The 18,269-nt window shown below is 41.8% G+C and overlaps 1 protein-coding gene across 1 annotated transcript in view; it reads right to left on the reverse strand.

The window, feature by feature from the left end:
• Positions 1-11,090: 11,090 nt before the first annotated feature.
• BCHE (butyrylcholinesterase) overlaps positions 11,091-18,269 on the reverse strand; it is a 51,217-nt gene continuing 44,038 nt past the window's right edge. Inside the window, exons 3-4 of the mRNA XM_083504211.1 lie at positions 17,403-17,569; positions 11,091-13,038 (exon numbers count right to left, since the gene is read on the reverse strand). Coding sequence (XP_083360337.1) covers positions 12,914-13,038; positions 17,403-17,569 — 292 coding nt within the window. The 3' untranslated portion in view covers positions 11,091-12,913. The remainder of the gene's footprint in view (positions 13,039-17,402; positions 17,570-18,269) is intronic.

Genomic DNA, 18,269 nt, shown 5'->3' on the forward strand with positions numbered 1-18,269 from the left:
TGAAGTTTCATGCCTTCTCAAAGCCTAGCATGAGGTCCAGCATCAGAGCTGGTGGCGCCTGCATGGCGCTGAGATCCCACCAGCTGCCTGAGGTTGTCAAAAGCTGAACCACATAACCTTCGTTCCTGCATGTGGCAGATAAAATAGTCATCTTGTAATAATAATAATAATGATTTATTATTTATACCTTGTCCCTCTAGTTGGGTTTCCCCAGCCACTCTGGGTGGCTTCCAAAAAAATATTAAAATACAGTAATGCCTTCAGATGTCTTCTAAAAGTCTGGTAGTTGTTGTTTCTCTTTGACATCTGGTGGGAGGGCGTTCCACAGGGTGGATGCCACTATCAAGAAGGCCCTCTACCTGGTTCCCTGTAACTTGGCTTCTCACAGTGAGGGAACCGTCAGAAGGCCCTCGGCATTGGACCTCAGTGTCCGGGTAGAATGATGGGGGTGGAGACGCTCCTTCAGATATACCACACTGAGGCTGTTTAGGGCTTTAAAGGTCAGCACCAACACTTTGAATTGTGCTCGGAAACGTACTGGGAGCCAATGTCGGTCTTTCAAGACCGGTGTTGTACTGACTTTTAGTCCTCACTATTGCTTTACAATTGCTCAATTACATCTGGGTATAGTGGCATGCCAGCTCATGCCAATCTCAGTGAGCGGTTGTAGTAAATGGGTGCTCATGGATGCTGCTAAGGCTGAAACTCCTTTTGGGCATTTACATGCTAAATATCTTACTTGTGATGCATTTTGGGACAAAGGGGTGTCAACTCTCTGCCTAAATGGGCTTGCCATGCCATCAGGGAGAATTAAGCAGCTGCCTCTGGCAGCAGATGTTGGGGAGCAATGAAGTTTCGGAAGGAAGAGCTGAATGCACCATGTGGCCAGGCCTTCACCCTCTATGCTAGCCTGCTGCCCTCATGCGCAACGGAGGATGTTGTGCTGTCACTGGGATTTGCAAATAAATCCATCATTTCAAAATTTAAAGCTGAGATTCAATACCTGGGTTTTGATAGATGGGAAGTGACTGAGTTTTAATACATCATTTAATGTTTCGGGTTTACACTCCCATTTGCAAGATTAGGTTCTCAGAATTATTTACAGCACTGACAAACCTTTAATTGGATATTTTTTTCTTCGGTGGCAGTGCATATGGTCATTTCCAACTTCTGGAACATCCTTAAAGGGGAAACTTTAAAATATTGGTATAGAAGACTGTACGGAAAAGCTAACACAAACATTATGATGGGCAAGAGGAATAAAACATAAAGGCACTTCTGCTAGTATGTGGTAGAACTTTATTGTCTTTACAAATATGCCAGAAAGCAGAAGACCAGTCTTTAGAATTTATACTAATGCATGGATTTCATAATAACATTCCTGCCAATATTGTGTGGGAATTGTTATTTTTGCAAGGGTGAAGATATCGCCAAGGTGGGAGTTGTATTTCTTTGGTTTTGTTACACAGCTGTAAAATGTGGATTTTTTTAAAAAAAGTTATTTACAGCACAGATATATTTTCTAAACCTGGAATGACTTGATTGCCTTGTGTATTATTTTTTTACACTAGAATTTCTTCTATCAACTCACATCAGTGTACAGATTGTGCCAAATATCTAGGTATTTATTAAAATACTGACCATCATCTGGAAACTAAGCCTTAAGACGAGCACTTGAAGGAGCTGGGTATGTTTAGCCTGGAAAAGAGGAGCCTGAGAGGAGATATGATAGCCATCTTCAAATATCTTAAGGGCTGTCACATGGAGGAGGGAACATACTTGTTTCCTCCTGCTCTGGAGGGTAGGACTCGGACCAATGACTTCAAGTTACAAAAAAATAGATTCTGACTAAACATTCAAAAAAACTTAGACAGTAAGAGCTGTTCAGCAGTAGAACAGTCTCCCATGAGAGGTGGTGGACTCTCCTTCCTTGGAGGTTTTTAAGCAGAGGTTGGATGGCCATCTGTCTTGGATGCTTTAGCTGAGATTGCAGAGAGTTGGACTAGATGACTCATGCATCCCTTCCAACTCTAAGATTCTATGAAATCAGATGTGCAAAAGGAGTTCTATAAGTGCAGGAGCTCTCCCCCCCCCCATTCTCTTCTATGGACAGGAGAGCACTCCATTTTTGCCACAGAGAATTGGCATGTCTGTACAGATTGCATCACTTTGCAGAAATGAACATGGCCGTAACTTAAGGTGATGCCCAATACAGGTAACTTTACTTTAAAGTACAGACAAGACCAAAAGGTATATTCTACAGATGAATTATGTGACCCTATAATGAATAATTAGCTGGCATTTCAAGACACTGCAAAGAAAGACAGAAAGATCAAAGGGTATAACGATTATTAAAATATCAAAGGGTGAAAAGCCAGGAGCTGGAAATAAAATAGTAGTAATACAGACTGTGAAGGAGGAGATACTGTACTGCTTTAGGCAACTTTTGCCATGTTAGATCCATTCATTATCATCTACTTTTGTAAATTGGAAGTTGGGAATGGGAGAGGGGGTTGGTTGCAGGGAAAAAAGGAGGCTGCACAGATGCAATTCTGCAGGCTAGCTATTCTGTGCTGCAGTCAACACATAGTTGATTGTGGACCAGTTCGAACTGGTAGCCTGGCCAATGTGTAGATGAGTCACATCACCCACGCCAGAGAACACAAACAATTGTCACAGCAAAGCAGCTCTGACAAAGAGCTGAGCTACCATCACAAGATTATTCCCCCCCCCACACACACACACACTTGGTTTCAGGAGCAGCACCTGGATTCAGCATTGTTGGGCAGGGGGCCCATGGGCAATACTTGAAGCTTCCTAGGCTTCCTCATCCTCACTGTTGCTGCCTGTTCACCTGCTGTTTCTGAAGGTGAAAGCAATGACATGAGTGAGGTGAAGCAGCTGTAGTTTCCTCTCAGCTAGCCCTCACTTTCTGAGAGGAGGTGGAGATTAGGCTTGGTGGGCTTGAGATGACTAACCTCTGACTCTCCAACACTGTTGGACTGTTACCCCCATAATTCCTGACCAGTGGCCACATTGCATTGTCTTGGGTGGATGGGAGTTGTACTTGGACCACATCTAAGAGAGTGCCCCACTAGCTACCCAAGGTTAAATAGTCCATCCAAAACAGCAACTAAAGCTCCGTCACTTTGTCCCTTCCAAAGTACTTTCTTTTCCACAATCTCACCTTTCTAATTGATCTTACTTCCATATAAGCACCTTGTGTCTCAAAGAAAAGGGAAATGTTCCAGGGGAACAGGAGGGTACAGATTTTTCTTTAACGTGTGATGAAAAATGATCTCTCAGTTCATTTTAATATATTGGTGTTGAGGGTTCATTATAGGTTTTTACAAACATGAAGAGCTTATACTTTCTATTGAAATCAAATAGCAAACCTTTCATTCATTTAAATGGTACAAATATCCTTACAAAAAGAAACCCTATTGAAATAGTTTGAGGAGATTTGTAGAGATAATGCATAGCTGCTGATCATTATTGCTATATTACAATTAAATATGTAGAAAGATACACTGTCAAAAATATCAGTTTATTTGGGTTTACATCCAATTAAATCATAGAGTATGTGCACTAAAATCAATGGGCTTGACTAACTTAAACGTCTTGATTCCAATGGTTCTACTCTAAGTTGGATGCAATCAATTGTCAGTAATAGTCAAGACACATTTTCTGCAATGTGTTTTCAATATTTCCATGCACCAACATGAAATAAAGGATGACAAGCCATCATAACAGCAAACAGAAAAGGAAATGACATTATTCCTCCTTTGTCACCACTGATTACTTATTAGTATTTCTCCTGATTTGAAACAAATATCTTAATGGTCATGCACCTATCAGTATTACTGAATCACTCCTAGATCTCCAGCTGATAGCGTCTATATAGTGCACTGCTCTATAATTAGTGAGTGGGAGAAGGTTTAATATTTCAGAAATATCACTTTGGATGTTTAATTCAACTAGCTTCCTGCAGCCCTAGATAAAAATCCATGTGAATTACTTTCTAAACAATCTCTGATAGATGATCCATCACATCCCTTGGAGTTATACCAGGTTAACCCCTGATACTCATGTGAGTTGAGATAATAAAATCAGATCAATCTAGAACTCCATTGAAATATACATATCTATTTCTGAACCCAAAATGCAGTTGGTAATAAAGAGATGGGTGATGAGATACCCTGAAAGTGATTAGCCATGCAGCAAGAATAGATTTAATTTGGGAGATTGAGAGGTGCAGAGATAACTGCTTTCTGCCTACACACTTCTACCAGTGCTCTGTATAACCGAGACTTTAAATACTTTATAAATTGAAAGAATTAACCACCACAGTCCTGAACTGAAAGAACCACCTACATCATTTGTGCATTTATTCTATTATTAGTGTCTCACACATTAGCTGGTGAAACTCAAGAATAAATTAGATAAAAACGCAAAGGGATGAGCACTTGTCTTCTGCTTCTGCATTTATATATGCTAATGGGGAAGGACCAGTGAGAGGATGGGACACTTTTTCTAGATCTCAGCAATGTGCCCAGGCAATTGAGAAGCTAGTTTGGTTCAGCAGTACCCCCTCCAGTGAAAGATTGCTAAAGAGAAAGAGTTAGGAGGACACTGTCTTACGGCCCTGCAAAGTGGAAACTGACTCAAGATAGTGTGGTCCAGAGGTGGGGAATCTATGACCAGCCTCATCCCCCATTATCCCCAGACACCCTGGACAATGGTGAGGAAAGATGGAAGAAGAAGAAGAGTTTGGATTTGATATCCCGCTTTATCACTACCCAAAGGAGTCTCAAAGTGGCTAACATTCTCCTTTCCGTTCCTCCCCCACAACAAACACTCTGTGAGGTGAGTGGGGCTGCGAGACTTCAAGGAAGTGTGACTAGCCCAAAGTCACCCAGCAGCTGCATGAGGAGGAGCGGAGACGCGAACTCGGTTCCCCAGGTTACAAGTCTACTGCTCTCAACCACTACACCACACTGGAAGCTATAGTTCCGCAATATCTGGAATGCCACAAGTTCTCCACTACCTTTCAATTCAGTTGTCCAAGTGTGCAATCCTATACACAGGAAGCCCTGTTATACTCAGTAGGGCTTACTTCTGAGAAGACATGTGAAGGATTGTATGTAGTCAAAATGGCACCATCTATGGTCAAGTATTGGCAACCTTGCAGAAGTAATCTTTAGAGGGAGGGAATCTAATGTGAAAGGACCAAAAATAGCTCAATGAGGACTGGGTGTTTTCCATTGCCATGGAATGCTAGCTGATTGTTGGAGTGGGGTGAGGGGAAATGGAAGAAAAAGAATGGGATGGTGTTTCCTTGAAGATGACATGGCTGGCTGGTGGCATCCTGAACAGGAGCATAGTACCAGTCAGTGTAGACAATACTGAGCTATATAGACCAATGGTTTGACTCAGCAAAAGCAGGTTCCTCTGGGGTCATGTGGCTTGAGAAAATCAGGAAGCAGAGGATGTTGTTGAGCACCATGAGACATCATTTAGAGGGAGAGGAGGGGGCAGTATCAGATTAAAGAAATGTGCACTGTTCAAAACTATATAGTTTGTGCTTAATTGTTCTCAGGTGTCTGATTCTGTGCATAAACCCCCAAAAGAGCACGAGAACGAAGCCTTTCTGGTGCTACAGTTTTCAGCATGGATGTAATTTACAGCTGTGCTGTATGAATGCACACCTAAGGGGGGGGGGGAAGAGTAAACTGAACCAAATGATCCATTTATTTTATTTATTTTTTAAAGAAATAGTGTCTGGCTTAAATGGAAAAGAAAAATGGAATTAAAAAAAAGCCAAAAGAAAATGTGCTTGACCAAAAATGGAAAGCGTCTAAGAGATAAAATGAATTGGGAGGGGTGAGGGATAAAATATGATGGAGCTTACTTATGTAAACAAAGCTGAATTTAATGCCAGCTGAAAAGGAATTGGGTGAAGCTGAAATATGGAGAGAGAATAGTTGATTGAATGGAAAGATTCCGAACATTTATCTTGGACAAAGAACAGATGAGTGTGGGAAGCTTTAGACGTGGAAGGGAACAGAGAAGCATGTGATGGAATCCATCATTGGAAAGCTGGAGGCTGAATATAAATTAAAAAGTAGAAATAGAGAACAAGCTCATAAAGAGGTATATCTTTGCAACTGAAGCATGTCACTGCAAACTGGGGATATTTCAACCAAAAGATCTGAGATCGTTTTTGCACTTACAAAAGTTCAACATTAAAGACCGGGAGCAAGTGGCCAAGAGCAGAGAAGAGTAATACTTTTCATGAAGCCTGGTTTTGGGTTTTTTTGCCTTCCTTCTGCAGTGCCTTGAAGATTTTGGGTGGGTGAAATTCAGGGAAGTGAAAATGACTCCGGAGGTGGGGGAAATAAGAACATAAGAAGTGGTCCATCCAGCCCAGCATCCTGTGGCCACAGCAGCCAGCCAGATGCCCAGGGGAAGCCTGCAAGCAGGTCTAAGGTGCAACGACCCCCTCCCCACCTGTGATTCCAAGCAGTCAACATTCAGAGGCATATCACCTCCAACTTGAGGTGGCTTTTAGAAAGTAAAGTGGGGGAAAGCAGCAGCTACTACTACTATGAAATAGCCCCCTCCCCCAAACCACTGAAATCTCGTTCACACTGCCTATGGATGTGGATGATTGAAGTGACCCCTATGACAAGAAAACTCCTTTATGCCCTGCCTTTGACATTACTCCCACAAGGGATTATCTATTCAATTTTTTTACTTTCCATCTTTCCTCCAAGCAGCTCCAGGCAATGTACATGGTTGTCACCTTCCCCATTTTATCCTCTCAAAAACCCTGTGAGGTAAGTTGGGCCGAGAGGCAGTGACTGTCCCAAGGTTCAATGAGAACTTCATGGAACAGGGATGCCATCAAGTCTTAGTCCAGCACTCTAACTCCTACACCACATGGTCTGAGAAAGAATGTATTGTTCCAAACTGAGGGCAGAACTAGACGTGACAAATGGCACAGGGCTGCTACTGAAAGTAGTACAGTGACTAACTAGATCCCCTTGGGATCCAGTGTGGGATTCTTTGTTCAGCTGACAGGCAGACAAACACCTGGCCACTTTTTTGAGGGTCAGGTGTTTCTCCTCCCTAGTTATTTGGCAACCCCACACCACAGAATTATGACCTGCAAGGTTCCCCATGGAGAGAAAGAAATAGAAAAATACTGTTGAGCTAATTTAAGGTGTTGTAGATGGTGCACACTTCAGAGTTGGCATGGTACCTACCAACAACAAAACAAAAGACACAGTGTCTGCCACCAGTTAAATTACCCCTTTATCAGCAACTTTCTAGGAACAATTGCATAGCATTATCCCGCCCCAAACAAAAGCAGCAACACCCACATATTTAAATGATTGGTTAGAGATAAAAAATAGAGCATGCACGAGAGAGAGAGAGAGAGAGGGAGAGGGAGAGGGAGATTCTTCTAAATTATGCCAGGGATTTTATCTTACGGATTCAAGTTCCCAGTCCACCCACTGCAAATCCATTGGCATGCAAGCCTTTAATGCAGATGGATCTGGCTTGATAAACATATCCAGCTGCAAATGTCTGTACCACAGGTGCTTGGTTTTTTGTAACTCTGAGCTGGCCAAAAGCAGACAGATTTATTGGCCTCGGGGCTGCTTTTCACTGGCACTGGAAGCGGAAGCATGTTGGTAAAAATAGACATGATATCCTGCTTGGCACGTGCGTCTCCGTGGATGGTGGGAAGTGTTGCACATAGACAAAGGCAGCCACTGTCAGTACATGAGCAAACGTAGTCAACTCAGCCATTTTTAACCCACAGAAAGTGCAACTATCAACTGAAAAGCTATCACAGACATACAGAATTCAGAATCAAATTCAGAATCACTTTATGCATTGTTTCTGCTGCATTTATATCCTACTTTCCCACCAGTTAATGATCCACAAAATATTTCACAGTCAATATGCAATAAAATAAAATAAATTTAATATTAGAGTAGACCCATTGAAATCAATGAGTTGCACTCCACTAAGTTCTACTGGGAGAAGACCCAGTGAAATTAATACACCCAAGGTAATAATGTCCATTAATCTCAACACTGAATTCAATTCAATGGAATTAAGTCCATAGCTTTCAGTGAGTTAGTTAGACATCATCTATTGTTATTGATGGGTTGTCTGCAAATAAGTTCTAAGTAAACCCACTGAAATTAATGGACCTAAGTTAGTCATGTCCATTAATTTCAAAGGGCATGTTCTAAGACTGATGTTGATACAAACTGTTATTGATATTGTAATTGTTATATTTAGCAGTGCAATCATGTGCAAGGCTCTTCTAAGTATCTTATGCTGAAGTGAGAACAGCTTTTCCCTTGCTAAACATATGACCCTGTTGTTGTCATATGGTTTTATTACATACATGATTGCCATGGAAGGATTTGGAGAAAACCAAAAGCAGTGCTAACGGTTAAAGTCTTCTCAGTGTAGGGATTCAAGACCCCCTCCCACACACAGCATGGTTGAAGGACCTTAAATTGAAATACGGAATCGACAAATGGAAGATCCATCATTATTATGGAAAGAAAGCAAATCAGGGATTTACAGCTAAGGAGCCCCAAATGTGTGGTTTTCCATTTTGAATTTCAAAATTTAGTGAACTTTTAATTGTCATCATTTGGATTTGGATTTCAAAGTTTTGACCTTAGTCATCCCGGAGCTGAAATTTGACCTCCAAATTCAAACTTTGACCATTTTGACTGATTGAGGCTGCAGGCTACCAAAGAAGTCCCAGTCATCTCGGAGCTGAATAAAGGAGCATAAAATTGTACTGCAAATGAACAACAGAAGTTAATAATACAAAAAAAGTACTGAAATCTATTGCAAACCTTACTGCAATCTATCAATTAAATACTGCCAAAGCTGATAGCTGCTTGCCAGTTTGTGTCAGAAACTAATTGCTACTGCAGATCAGCTGTCAGAGAATATTCGGGAAACGTTTAGCAGAAAACTCACAGGAAATAACATGAAGGGGCAGTTCATTACAAGTCTGTGGGAAGATGGCCTGCAGAAATAGTAGATCACTGGGGAAGATGAAAGTTGATGTTGAATGTTCAACGTCTACCATTCCGAACTTGAAGTCAAGGTTTTCTGCCCCCTGGTCTTGCTATCATCTCCAGACTGCTGTTTCACATTACTGAAAGACACCTCTGAAACACTATACATGTCTATCACAAACTTGATTCTTATAAAGCAGTGAATGCTTAGATCGGCCCTACAATTAGTCAGAGAGAGTTGACTGCCTCCAGCAACAGATTTGGAGTGTCAAGGAAAGTCAACAAATTATTAGTTATTTAGTTCATTATTACTGTATTTTCACTGGCAAGAAGGGGGAGAGAAGTTTGTATGTTTTTTCTCATGTGCCAGAAATAATCAGTGCTATTTTTCGAGGAAAGAAAGGTGCAGGAACTCACCATGAACACCTCTCTCATAATGGCAACGGTGCCCACCTGAGAGGTGCAGGAACTAAGTTCCGGCTGAAAAAAAGGCCCTGACTTGTATGGCTTTGGATGTCAAGATTTTTGTTAAAGGTTTTCACAAAACAGTAAGATATAGAAAACTAATGTAAATAAAAAAAACAAAAAAAAAACAACAAAGACATCTACAAAAATTACAAATAGAATACAGAGTCCTCACTTACCGCCCCAGAAAGTAGTAGCCCATCCCAGCTTTCACATAGGATATTTCCTTTCTCCTCCCAGCCGCTCACCCTGGGGGACTGATATTTCCCTGCCTCGCACCCAGGGTCCCTCCATCAGCCATCTACCGCAGCCATGGGTGTACAATCCCTGGGCCCCAATCAATGCCCTGAGCAGAAGACACCAAAGAAGAAAGAGAAGAAAAGAAAAAGTAAAAGAAAGAAGCAGGAAGAAAAAGGGGGAAAGGGAATAGAAACAATAAAGAAAAAAAAGGACTTCCAGCTTTCCATATGCCTGTTACATACACAAAAGCTCAGTCCATTATAAAATTGAATTGTGTGTGTGCGTGTGTGAGAGAGAGGGAGAGGGAGAGAGAGAGCATGAGAGAGAGAGAAAGAAAATGTAGGAAAATATAAAAATGTGTTTGACCAACCTTGGTGTTCATCCCCACCTACTGTATAACAGGGTGGGGAAATCTCAGACTCCAGGGTCAAATGCAGCCCTCCAGGCTACTATATCTTGCTTCAGGAGTCTTCCTAGGCCAACCACCCTCCTGTGCTACACCTGTCACCAGTTGTTCTTTGCACCCTCCTTGACTGTTTTTGCCTTGGCTGGATTGTGTTCTTGAACTCTGATAATGACTAGATGGAGGATTGCGAGGAGTGGGGGAGTCCGTAGAGAAAGTAGGCTACTGTACAATGGCAAAATGAACATGCATTGCTCTGCTCATGCCTCTCGCCATGCCCACCCCTGACATACTGCCCTCAGCAGGTTGTTCAGAAAGGAAGGTGGTCCTTGAGCTAAAAAAGTAAATGGATGTTGGATATATTCTTGTCCTGTGTACAAGAAGTCCGATTCAACCTTGGGACTGCTGCTGCTCTTCCTAAGCCTGTCAATGGGAAAACAAGCCTTGAAATAGTGTTCTGCACTGAATTTCCAGGTCACATGTCTGAGCTGAACCTACTTAGGAACCAGCCTACATCTCCCACAGCCCTACCTGCATCACACCCCTTTTTGAGAACTTACACTGGTCTCAGCAAAGCCAGCTGTGGCTCGGTCAACTGATCCCCAGCTGAGCCATGTATCTTAAGTTGAGCTGGAGTTGGGAACTTAATGCTGTCCGAGGCCAGCTGAGCCAGGAATCAGCCAGCTGAGCCAAAGATCCAAAGCATCATAAGCTGCCCCACCTGGCAGATCTTCTCCATAGGATTGCCTCTTTAGTGCAGAATGCAACCAAGTAGAATTATTGTATTGAATGGATGGTGCAATATTTGTTATGATTCGTTTCTAAGCATCCCCTGATGTACGTATCTAAAAAACTCCAACCAATAATACTACATCATAGACAGAGATCATCAACACTGACACACCAACATCTCAGCTGAATGGTTTTACAGTGAATTTTATTATGGTTATTTGGTTTGCTTTCGTCCACAACATCTCCTTTTATTATTATTTTTTAAAACATGTGATTGCCTATAAAATTTGGAGAGTCTTACTCTCAGAATATACTCCTCATTTCAAGGGAAAGGTGAAATGAAAAGTGTGCAACATTCTTAAGCAGCAATCTGCAATTTGCCGGTCCAAAACCTTGGTAAGGTGCCTGGGGATTCAAAGTTGGTACCGAACTCCATTAAGATTATCCTGGATGGAGAAGAGAGACCCGATGGGATAAACAGACTGTGAGATTTCAGCGAACAGACTGTGAGATTTAAGTGGCATTAAGGGAGCAATCTTTTACACACAAGAAGCCGGCATAAAGGAAGCTGCTGTAAATTAAGTTGATGGAAAGTTACACCAGATCCAAATCCTGTTCAAAAGTGGGGCTGCTCCTCCTGCTCTGCATAAGCCTGGCAGAAGGAAAACAAGCTTTTAAAAGAGTCTTCTATGCCCAGGTTGCCAGGTCACAGGACTGAGATGAATGGGTTTAGGAACCAGCCTAAGTCCACCCTCTGGTCCTGATTCCATCGTGAAAAAGCCAGATCCCTTTTGGGAAACTTACACTGCTTGCTTCAGTCAGCTGAGCAAGTCACACCAGCATATCTTGGGCTGAGCCATGGTTGGAGGCATAACACCAGCTGAGCCAAGAACCAGCTGTCTGATCCACAGTTCCATTGTATCCTAAGCTGCTCATTCTGGGGGATCTCACCATAGGATTTCCCCCTTATCCACCCATTCCTACCTACTGCAGAAGGATGTTGGGAGACCAGATAAACTGATGATTTCAAAGCACTTTACAAATTAAAAGTGCCAGATAAGCATTTGATAATAGAAAGAGTGCTCTTTCTCAGCAGATGATATGCTCCAGTGGAAGAGGGCGAAGGGGTGAAGAAAGGTTTGCCTGAATAGCTCTCCTTTGATTCATTGACAGTGTCAAGAAATAATTCTGTTCTCTGTAGGGAAAATTGGTATAATTTGACAATGAGCATTTGGGTCTCCAGAATGTTTAGCTTTCAAGGAGCGAGACAGTCAGTTTTAAAAGCCTCTTTTGACTTAACAAGAAAATTGCATCTTTTTTTATTTCCCGTAACATTGGCAACTCTTGATATACCCCTAACAAGTAAATTACAGCTGAAGCAGGATTAAAATGTTGTGACATTGCAGTTGGAGATCTGAGCCAATGGAGCTTTTGATGGCAGTGTTCTGGAATACTGATATTTCTGCTGTGTCCTTTACGGTGAAAGAAATGTTGCATTTATCTGTCAACATACCACAAATATTTATTTCCGCTGAAACTTACTTGCCGCAATCCAGCTCAGGAGACACATGTATACAAATAGGCTTACGCATGTGTGCCACTTCCTGGATTGGGAACAACAGCCATAAATGGGCTGTGTATTCAGAAGGACAGATAGAGTACTGCATCACTTGGAATGGGTTGCAATTCCTGATGTGCAATCAAATCTCCATCCTCGTGCTTGTGCAACTAGCCATGCGGCTAGAGTTGGATCGGGGCCATTAGACATCTAACGATAATCCTCAGGTTTTAATCACACTTGGTCTGATTTTCATTTCTCAAAGCTTCAAAGAGGAGAAGCACTTTATAACGCTTATTGATATAAATAGAAATGGACCTGGGAGACAAGTATATTTGTGACGTGTCACTGAGCCTGCATAACGTGCCTTATTGTTGGATATGCTACATTAGCTATCTCTGTTTGCCTTGATCTTTGACAATGAAGGCATTCCAGAAAGGCTGGAACTTTTAATTAGAGACCTGCACAGCTTTCCTTCTTACTAGTGTAATCATTAAATTGATTTTTCCAGTCCATCATGTAATTGTTCCAGCGAAGGAATCCTGCTTTCCACTCTCGTTCTGCTTCATCAATATTGCCTGTAAAACATGAAATGGGTGGCATTAATCTAAATTTAAATCTCTTTGTACATTAATTGAAAAATAATTCTGATTACCAATGCCATTTCCCTCTAAATACACTACACAGCACTACACCCTCCCCTTTGTCACCTGATTTATTGCAAATTCGAAAGGGCAACATTTTATCTCTAGATCTTGAGATAATTGGTTGAAGTGAATAATTATTCTTACAGATCAATGTAGAGTATCATATGGAATGTCGTTTTCCATATTTACACCCCTTTGACATTTTCCAAGCAGTGTATAGTTCATAACGAATAGGCACCTAGTAACTTGGATCCAGATATTGGCTTCTAATTAGGATGGGGACATTATGGCCTTCCAAATGGTGTTGGACTCCAACTCCCATAAGCTGCAGACAGCACGGTCAGTGGTCAGGGATGACAGGCACTGTAGTCCAACAATACCTGGAAGGTCACAGTTCCCCCATCTTTGAACAAGGGAGACGGAGTGGATTTCCTTCTGGAAACAAAACAAATAAATACATCACCTATTCCCAGTTGCAGAACAGTGTCCTAAATATAGCAACAATGTGTTAAAAACAAACAAAACGGAAGTCAAAATGGACCTGAAAAAGGAAAGTCTTATTTGTTCAGTATGTTTGATAATTAAAACAGGTGGAAACAGACAATCAGGTCCATGTATCCAAAGCAGTGACCAGAGGATGAATAACCGCTGTGAGGAGTATAGGGAGAAGAAACTCCATGGTGCACCTGTGGCAGCAAAACCGGAAAACCTTCATCTGCCTCAGGTGCAACAAAACATGTCTCTCCCATATCGGTCTCTACAGCCACAGCAGGCGCTGTAATTCTCCAACAGTTTGACTTAACCCTCAAAGGCTCACTCCTCCATTGTCTCCCGGGACAGACAGATGCCAGCAACAAAGCAGCTGTACAGAGTCACTAAGAATATGCAGTAACAAGCACTGAGAAACAGCCCTGTTATCACAAACAATAGCAAATCAGTTAAAGCACTCACCACACCTGCGAGAATCCTGGGACCTGTAATTTACCCCTCACACAGCACCCTTAACAAACTACAGCTTTCTGGATTACTTTGGAGGGAATGAGCTTTAAATGTATGCTACGTACTCAGCCTTAGTTGTAGGATATGGAATAGGAATAGGGTAAGCATCCATAATATTATCCAGTCAAGAATAGCTCTCTGAGCTGCCTAAACAGGTTGATAATTATCTATTGTTATTGTTCTCTGGTAGCTCTGACGTGGTGTTTTAACCTTAGATCACATGAGAGGTATTGAATTGCAAGTTCATCTTGGTTCTCATGCTCTGTGGAAGTAAGGACATGTAAATGACCTTCTCCAGTGAGTGAATACAGCTCTAGGCAAAATAGAAACTGTAAGGAGAGACAAACTTCTGATTTTAGATCTGTTTGGAGTATTTCATATTTTATTTCTAAGCTGATGAGCCTGTGCTAGACTGCACAAGATATTGTATGACATCATTTGGATGTATCTTTGATGCTTTTGTTCTGCTTTGAAGAAAGTTTGACAAGTAAAGTTTTGAACAATCTAATGGGTCAGGGGTTTTTTTTTGCAACCAGTCACTTCAAGTTGCGCAATATTGATATCTGCAACATTTAGGGAGCAATCCTATGCACAAGAATCTGGCATAAAGCAAGCCAATGTAGGTTGAGCTGCTATAAAGATCCAAGAACTTGCAATCCAAGGACTGCAGCTACTGTGCCACCTAAGCCTGGCAGATGGAAAACAAGTCTTTAAAGTAGTGTCCTATGCCAGGTTGCCAGGTCATGTCACTGAGCCGAATGTGCTCAGGGTCCAGCCTAAGGCCCCCTCAGTCCCACTTGCCCAACCCATCCCCAGAACCGCCACCCCTTTGGGGAACTAACACCTGCCTGAATGAGCAAGTTATGCCAAGTACCTTCAGCTCATCTGGGGTTGGGGACATAATGCCATGTGAGCTCGGATGGGAATCAGCCAGTTGAGTTGGAGATCTACTGCAGTCTATGCTGTTCATCTCAGCAGATCTTGTTTTAGGATTGACCCCATTGAGTTAGACCACATTTCATTTTACGTCCCCATTACTGGAGATTATTTCACTGGCCTATTATGTAACACAGAAGCATATCTTACTGATATTGGTTATTTCACAGAACATTTGGTTACATGCAGCACAGTTGCTCATCAGTATCATCTTCCAAACAGATGGCGTCTACAGTTATGATTTCCGTGAGTAATGTCAGATGATCACAAGGAACATTTCGTCAGATTCACGATATACCCACATCTTGCTTGAAACTGGTCCAGGTTCACACATAACACACACACACACAGGATGCTTGTTTTTGAATGTCTCCCACATCCTACATATGATGGGATGTCATGATGCAAGAGATGATAAAATCTCTCAGATGTCAAATGGAAAACAATGTGTCAGATGAAGATGGCTATGTTCTTTCCCCACTAGGAAGCCTTACGCATAACAGCTATTTGAAAAACCAACCAACCAAAGCCAGCTTATTTGTTAGCTTTCGCTGTCAGAGATACAGACAATCCCAAACACAATATAAAGATATGACATGCGCCACTTGGCTGAGTATAAGTACACAAGAGAATTCAAGCATACCAAAGAGAAATAAGATGAAGATGTTGCAGCAGCTCGTTCACACTTTGTATAAAGATCTGGGCCCAGGTATAGGTACCTCCCAAACAGATATGCAATATTGAGCACTGCCTCTACTTAAGAACATCCTAACTGGCCTCTCCTGGATAATGTCTAGTAACAGATCTATATCCCACAAATCGGTGTAATTCTTTTTTTAAAAAAACCGAAAACGAAACCTAAATTTGTGGCCATTGTCACTGTTAACTTCTTACAGCTTAGTCACTTTTTGTAGGCCCAGAGAACTCTTGGAATTGTAGCTCTGTGCAGAGAATAGGTAAAGGGACCCCTGACCATGAAGTCCAGTCACGGACCACTCTGGAGTTGCGGTGCTCATCTCACTTTACTGGCTGAGGGAGACAAACGGTGTTTGTCCACAGACAGCTTCCGGGTCATGTGGCCAGCATGACTAAGCTGCTTCTGGTGAACCAGAGCAGCGCATGGAAATGCCGTTTACCTTCCCGCTGGAGCAGTCCCTATTTATCCACTTGCACTTCGTGCTTTCGAACTGCTAGGTTGGCAGGAGCAGGGACCGAGCAACGGGAGCTCACCCCATCACGGGGATTTGAACCACCGACCTTCTGATCGGCAAGCCCTAGCTCTGTGGTTTAGCCCACAGCACCACCCACATCCCTTATGTGCAGAGAATAGGGATCTCCAAATAACTCTCCACACTCTTAACAAACTAGAGTTCTCAGGACTATTTGGGGGGAGCCATGGCTGGTTAAAGTGGTATTATAGTGCTTCAAATATACAGTGCAGATGGGGCCTTAGCTTCAACCCCTTACAACTGGAGACAGTTCATAACTCTATCATTACCCATTACTACAACTTCTGTTTGTGCAATGGAATCTTCTGGGGCAGATCTGTGGAACTGGAGGAGTTAGGAGGCGAGAGGGACAGGAATTTCCATTGTGTGAACAGAAGGTGTTATGTGAGCATAATGGCTTCATTGGATGCAATGACACCCTGTTCTTTATTCTAAAGGTTTTTACACCTACCATTGGTGGGTGGATCTTGGATTTCTAGTAGGAAAAAAACCCTGAAGTAGTCCTGACAAGCCAGAAGTCTGTTCAGCCCATTTTAGAAGGCTCATCATTGCTGCTTCTAAGATTGCACTTCGGCCTAAATTTATTACAAAGTAAAGTCTGCAACTAATCCAAGTTTTGGCTTAATTGCTGAAAAAGAAATGGCAGATTCCACCTATCCCTGGCTGCAACCTTAAGCACCCTTACTAAGATGAAAGTCCTGCTGATCTTGGTAGGGTTTGATTCCAAGGGACTATCACACTTCCATATTTTGCTTTTGAAATGAATGGAATCTGTGTAGGAATGCAGCTGTTCTTTCACCCTTTCATTTCAACGGGGCTCATGCAGCAGATGTTCTCAGCAGACTGTGTTCATGCAATGGACAACAAATCTTATGTGAATGAAGCTGAAGAGAGCATGTGAAACTTGCACAAAACTATATATTACACAAATTGATTGTGTGTGGGGGGGAGGAGTGTTAGTTAAGTGAAAGAGGTTGTCTTTTTTTGAAGGACCTCTGGATTTAATTTTACACAGATAGTTCTTGCTCATAAAAGCCTTGAAATTGAAATTGAAATTAAAATTTAGTAGCAGCAAAGTGACCTTGCATTAACCAATTTACTGTACATACATACATTTGCCACCAAAATTACCTGTCATCTCCAGGAGTTTGGGAAAAAATATATTCCAGAATCGGCACTGCTGGGCACGTAATTTTGTACGAATCTTTGAAGCGTCTGTGCTTAATGTTAAGTATTTTTGTTCAGCGGTGGTGAAGACTGGCCATCTTGTCCCATTAATCTGAGTCCCATTGGGTGTTCTAAAGGATTAAAGAGAAGCATTAGATCTCTCATGGGAAATTACCTGTGCACATCAGTAGTTTAAAATTATACTGCTGAAAAGTTATTTTATTTCAAAGTTTGGTAGGGTTGCATGGAATTACCCCAGTACTTTTGAAACTAGAGAGGAATAAATATCAACATCCCGAAACTTTAAATGGGAATTTGGAAAAAAAAAGTTTAATTAAGAATAGAGAAATATGCATACAGTAATAAAATCACTGTTCATCAGTTCCATAGATGAGCCCAAGAGGTCAGTGAGAAAATGCAATCTCATGGATAACATTAAGGACAATAAATTCACTAGCCTGGATTGCCCAAAGTTCTTAATAAGAATGCTAATGCCTTATTCCAATATGCAAGAATACTATATTGATTTTTTTTAAGGTCGACATTTTGCAAAGATATGCACCTATATGGGTGAAATGAACGAAAATTGTATCCTGATTAAAGTATGCTGGAGAAAGAATGAGTTTCCTAATGGGGGAAAAGGCATATTTCCACTGTTCAAAATAATTAATGTAAGACGATGTGCAGAAGTGCTGTCATATATTGGAATTGATTATCTTAGACATGATGCAGTAATGTAGGGGTGGGTGATGTTGGGACTTGCAGGATCGTTGCATTGGGGGGGGGGGCACAGGTTCCCTCTTCCTGTTCCTAGCTAAAGAAAGGAAAGTT

The sequence above is a fragment of the Podarcis liolepis genome (assembly GCF_965112155.1).
Source record: "Podarcis liolepis genome assembly, chromosome: 5".
NCBI classification, from domain to species: domain Eukaryota; kingdom Metazoa; phylum Chordata; class Lepidosauria; order Squamata; family Lacertidae; genus Podarcis; species Podarcis liolepis.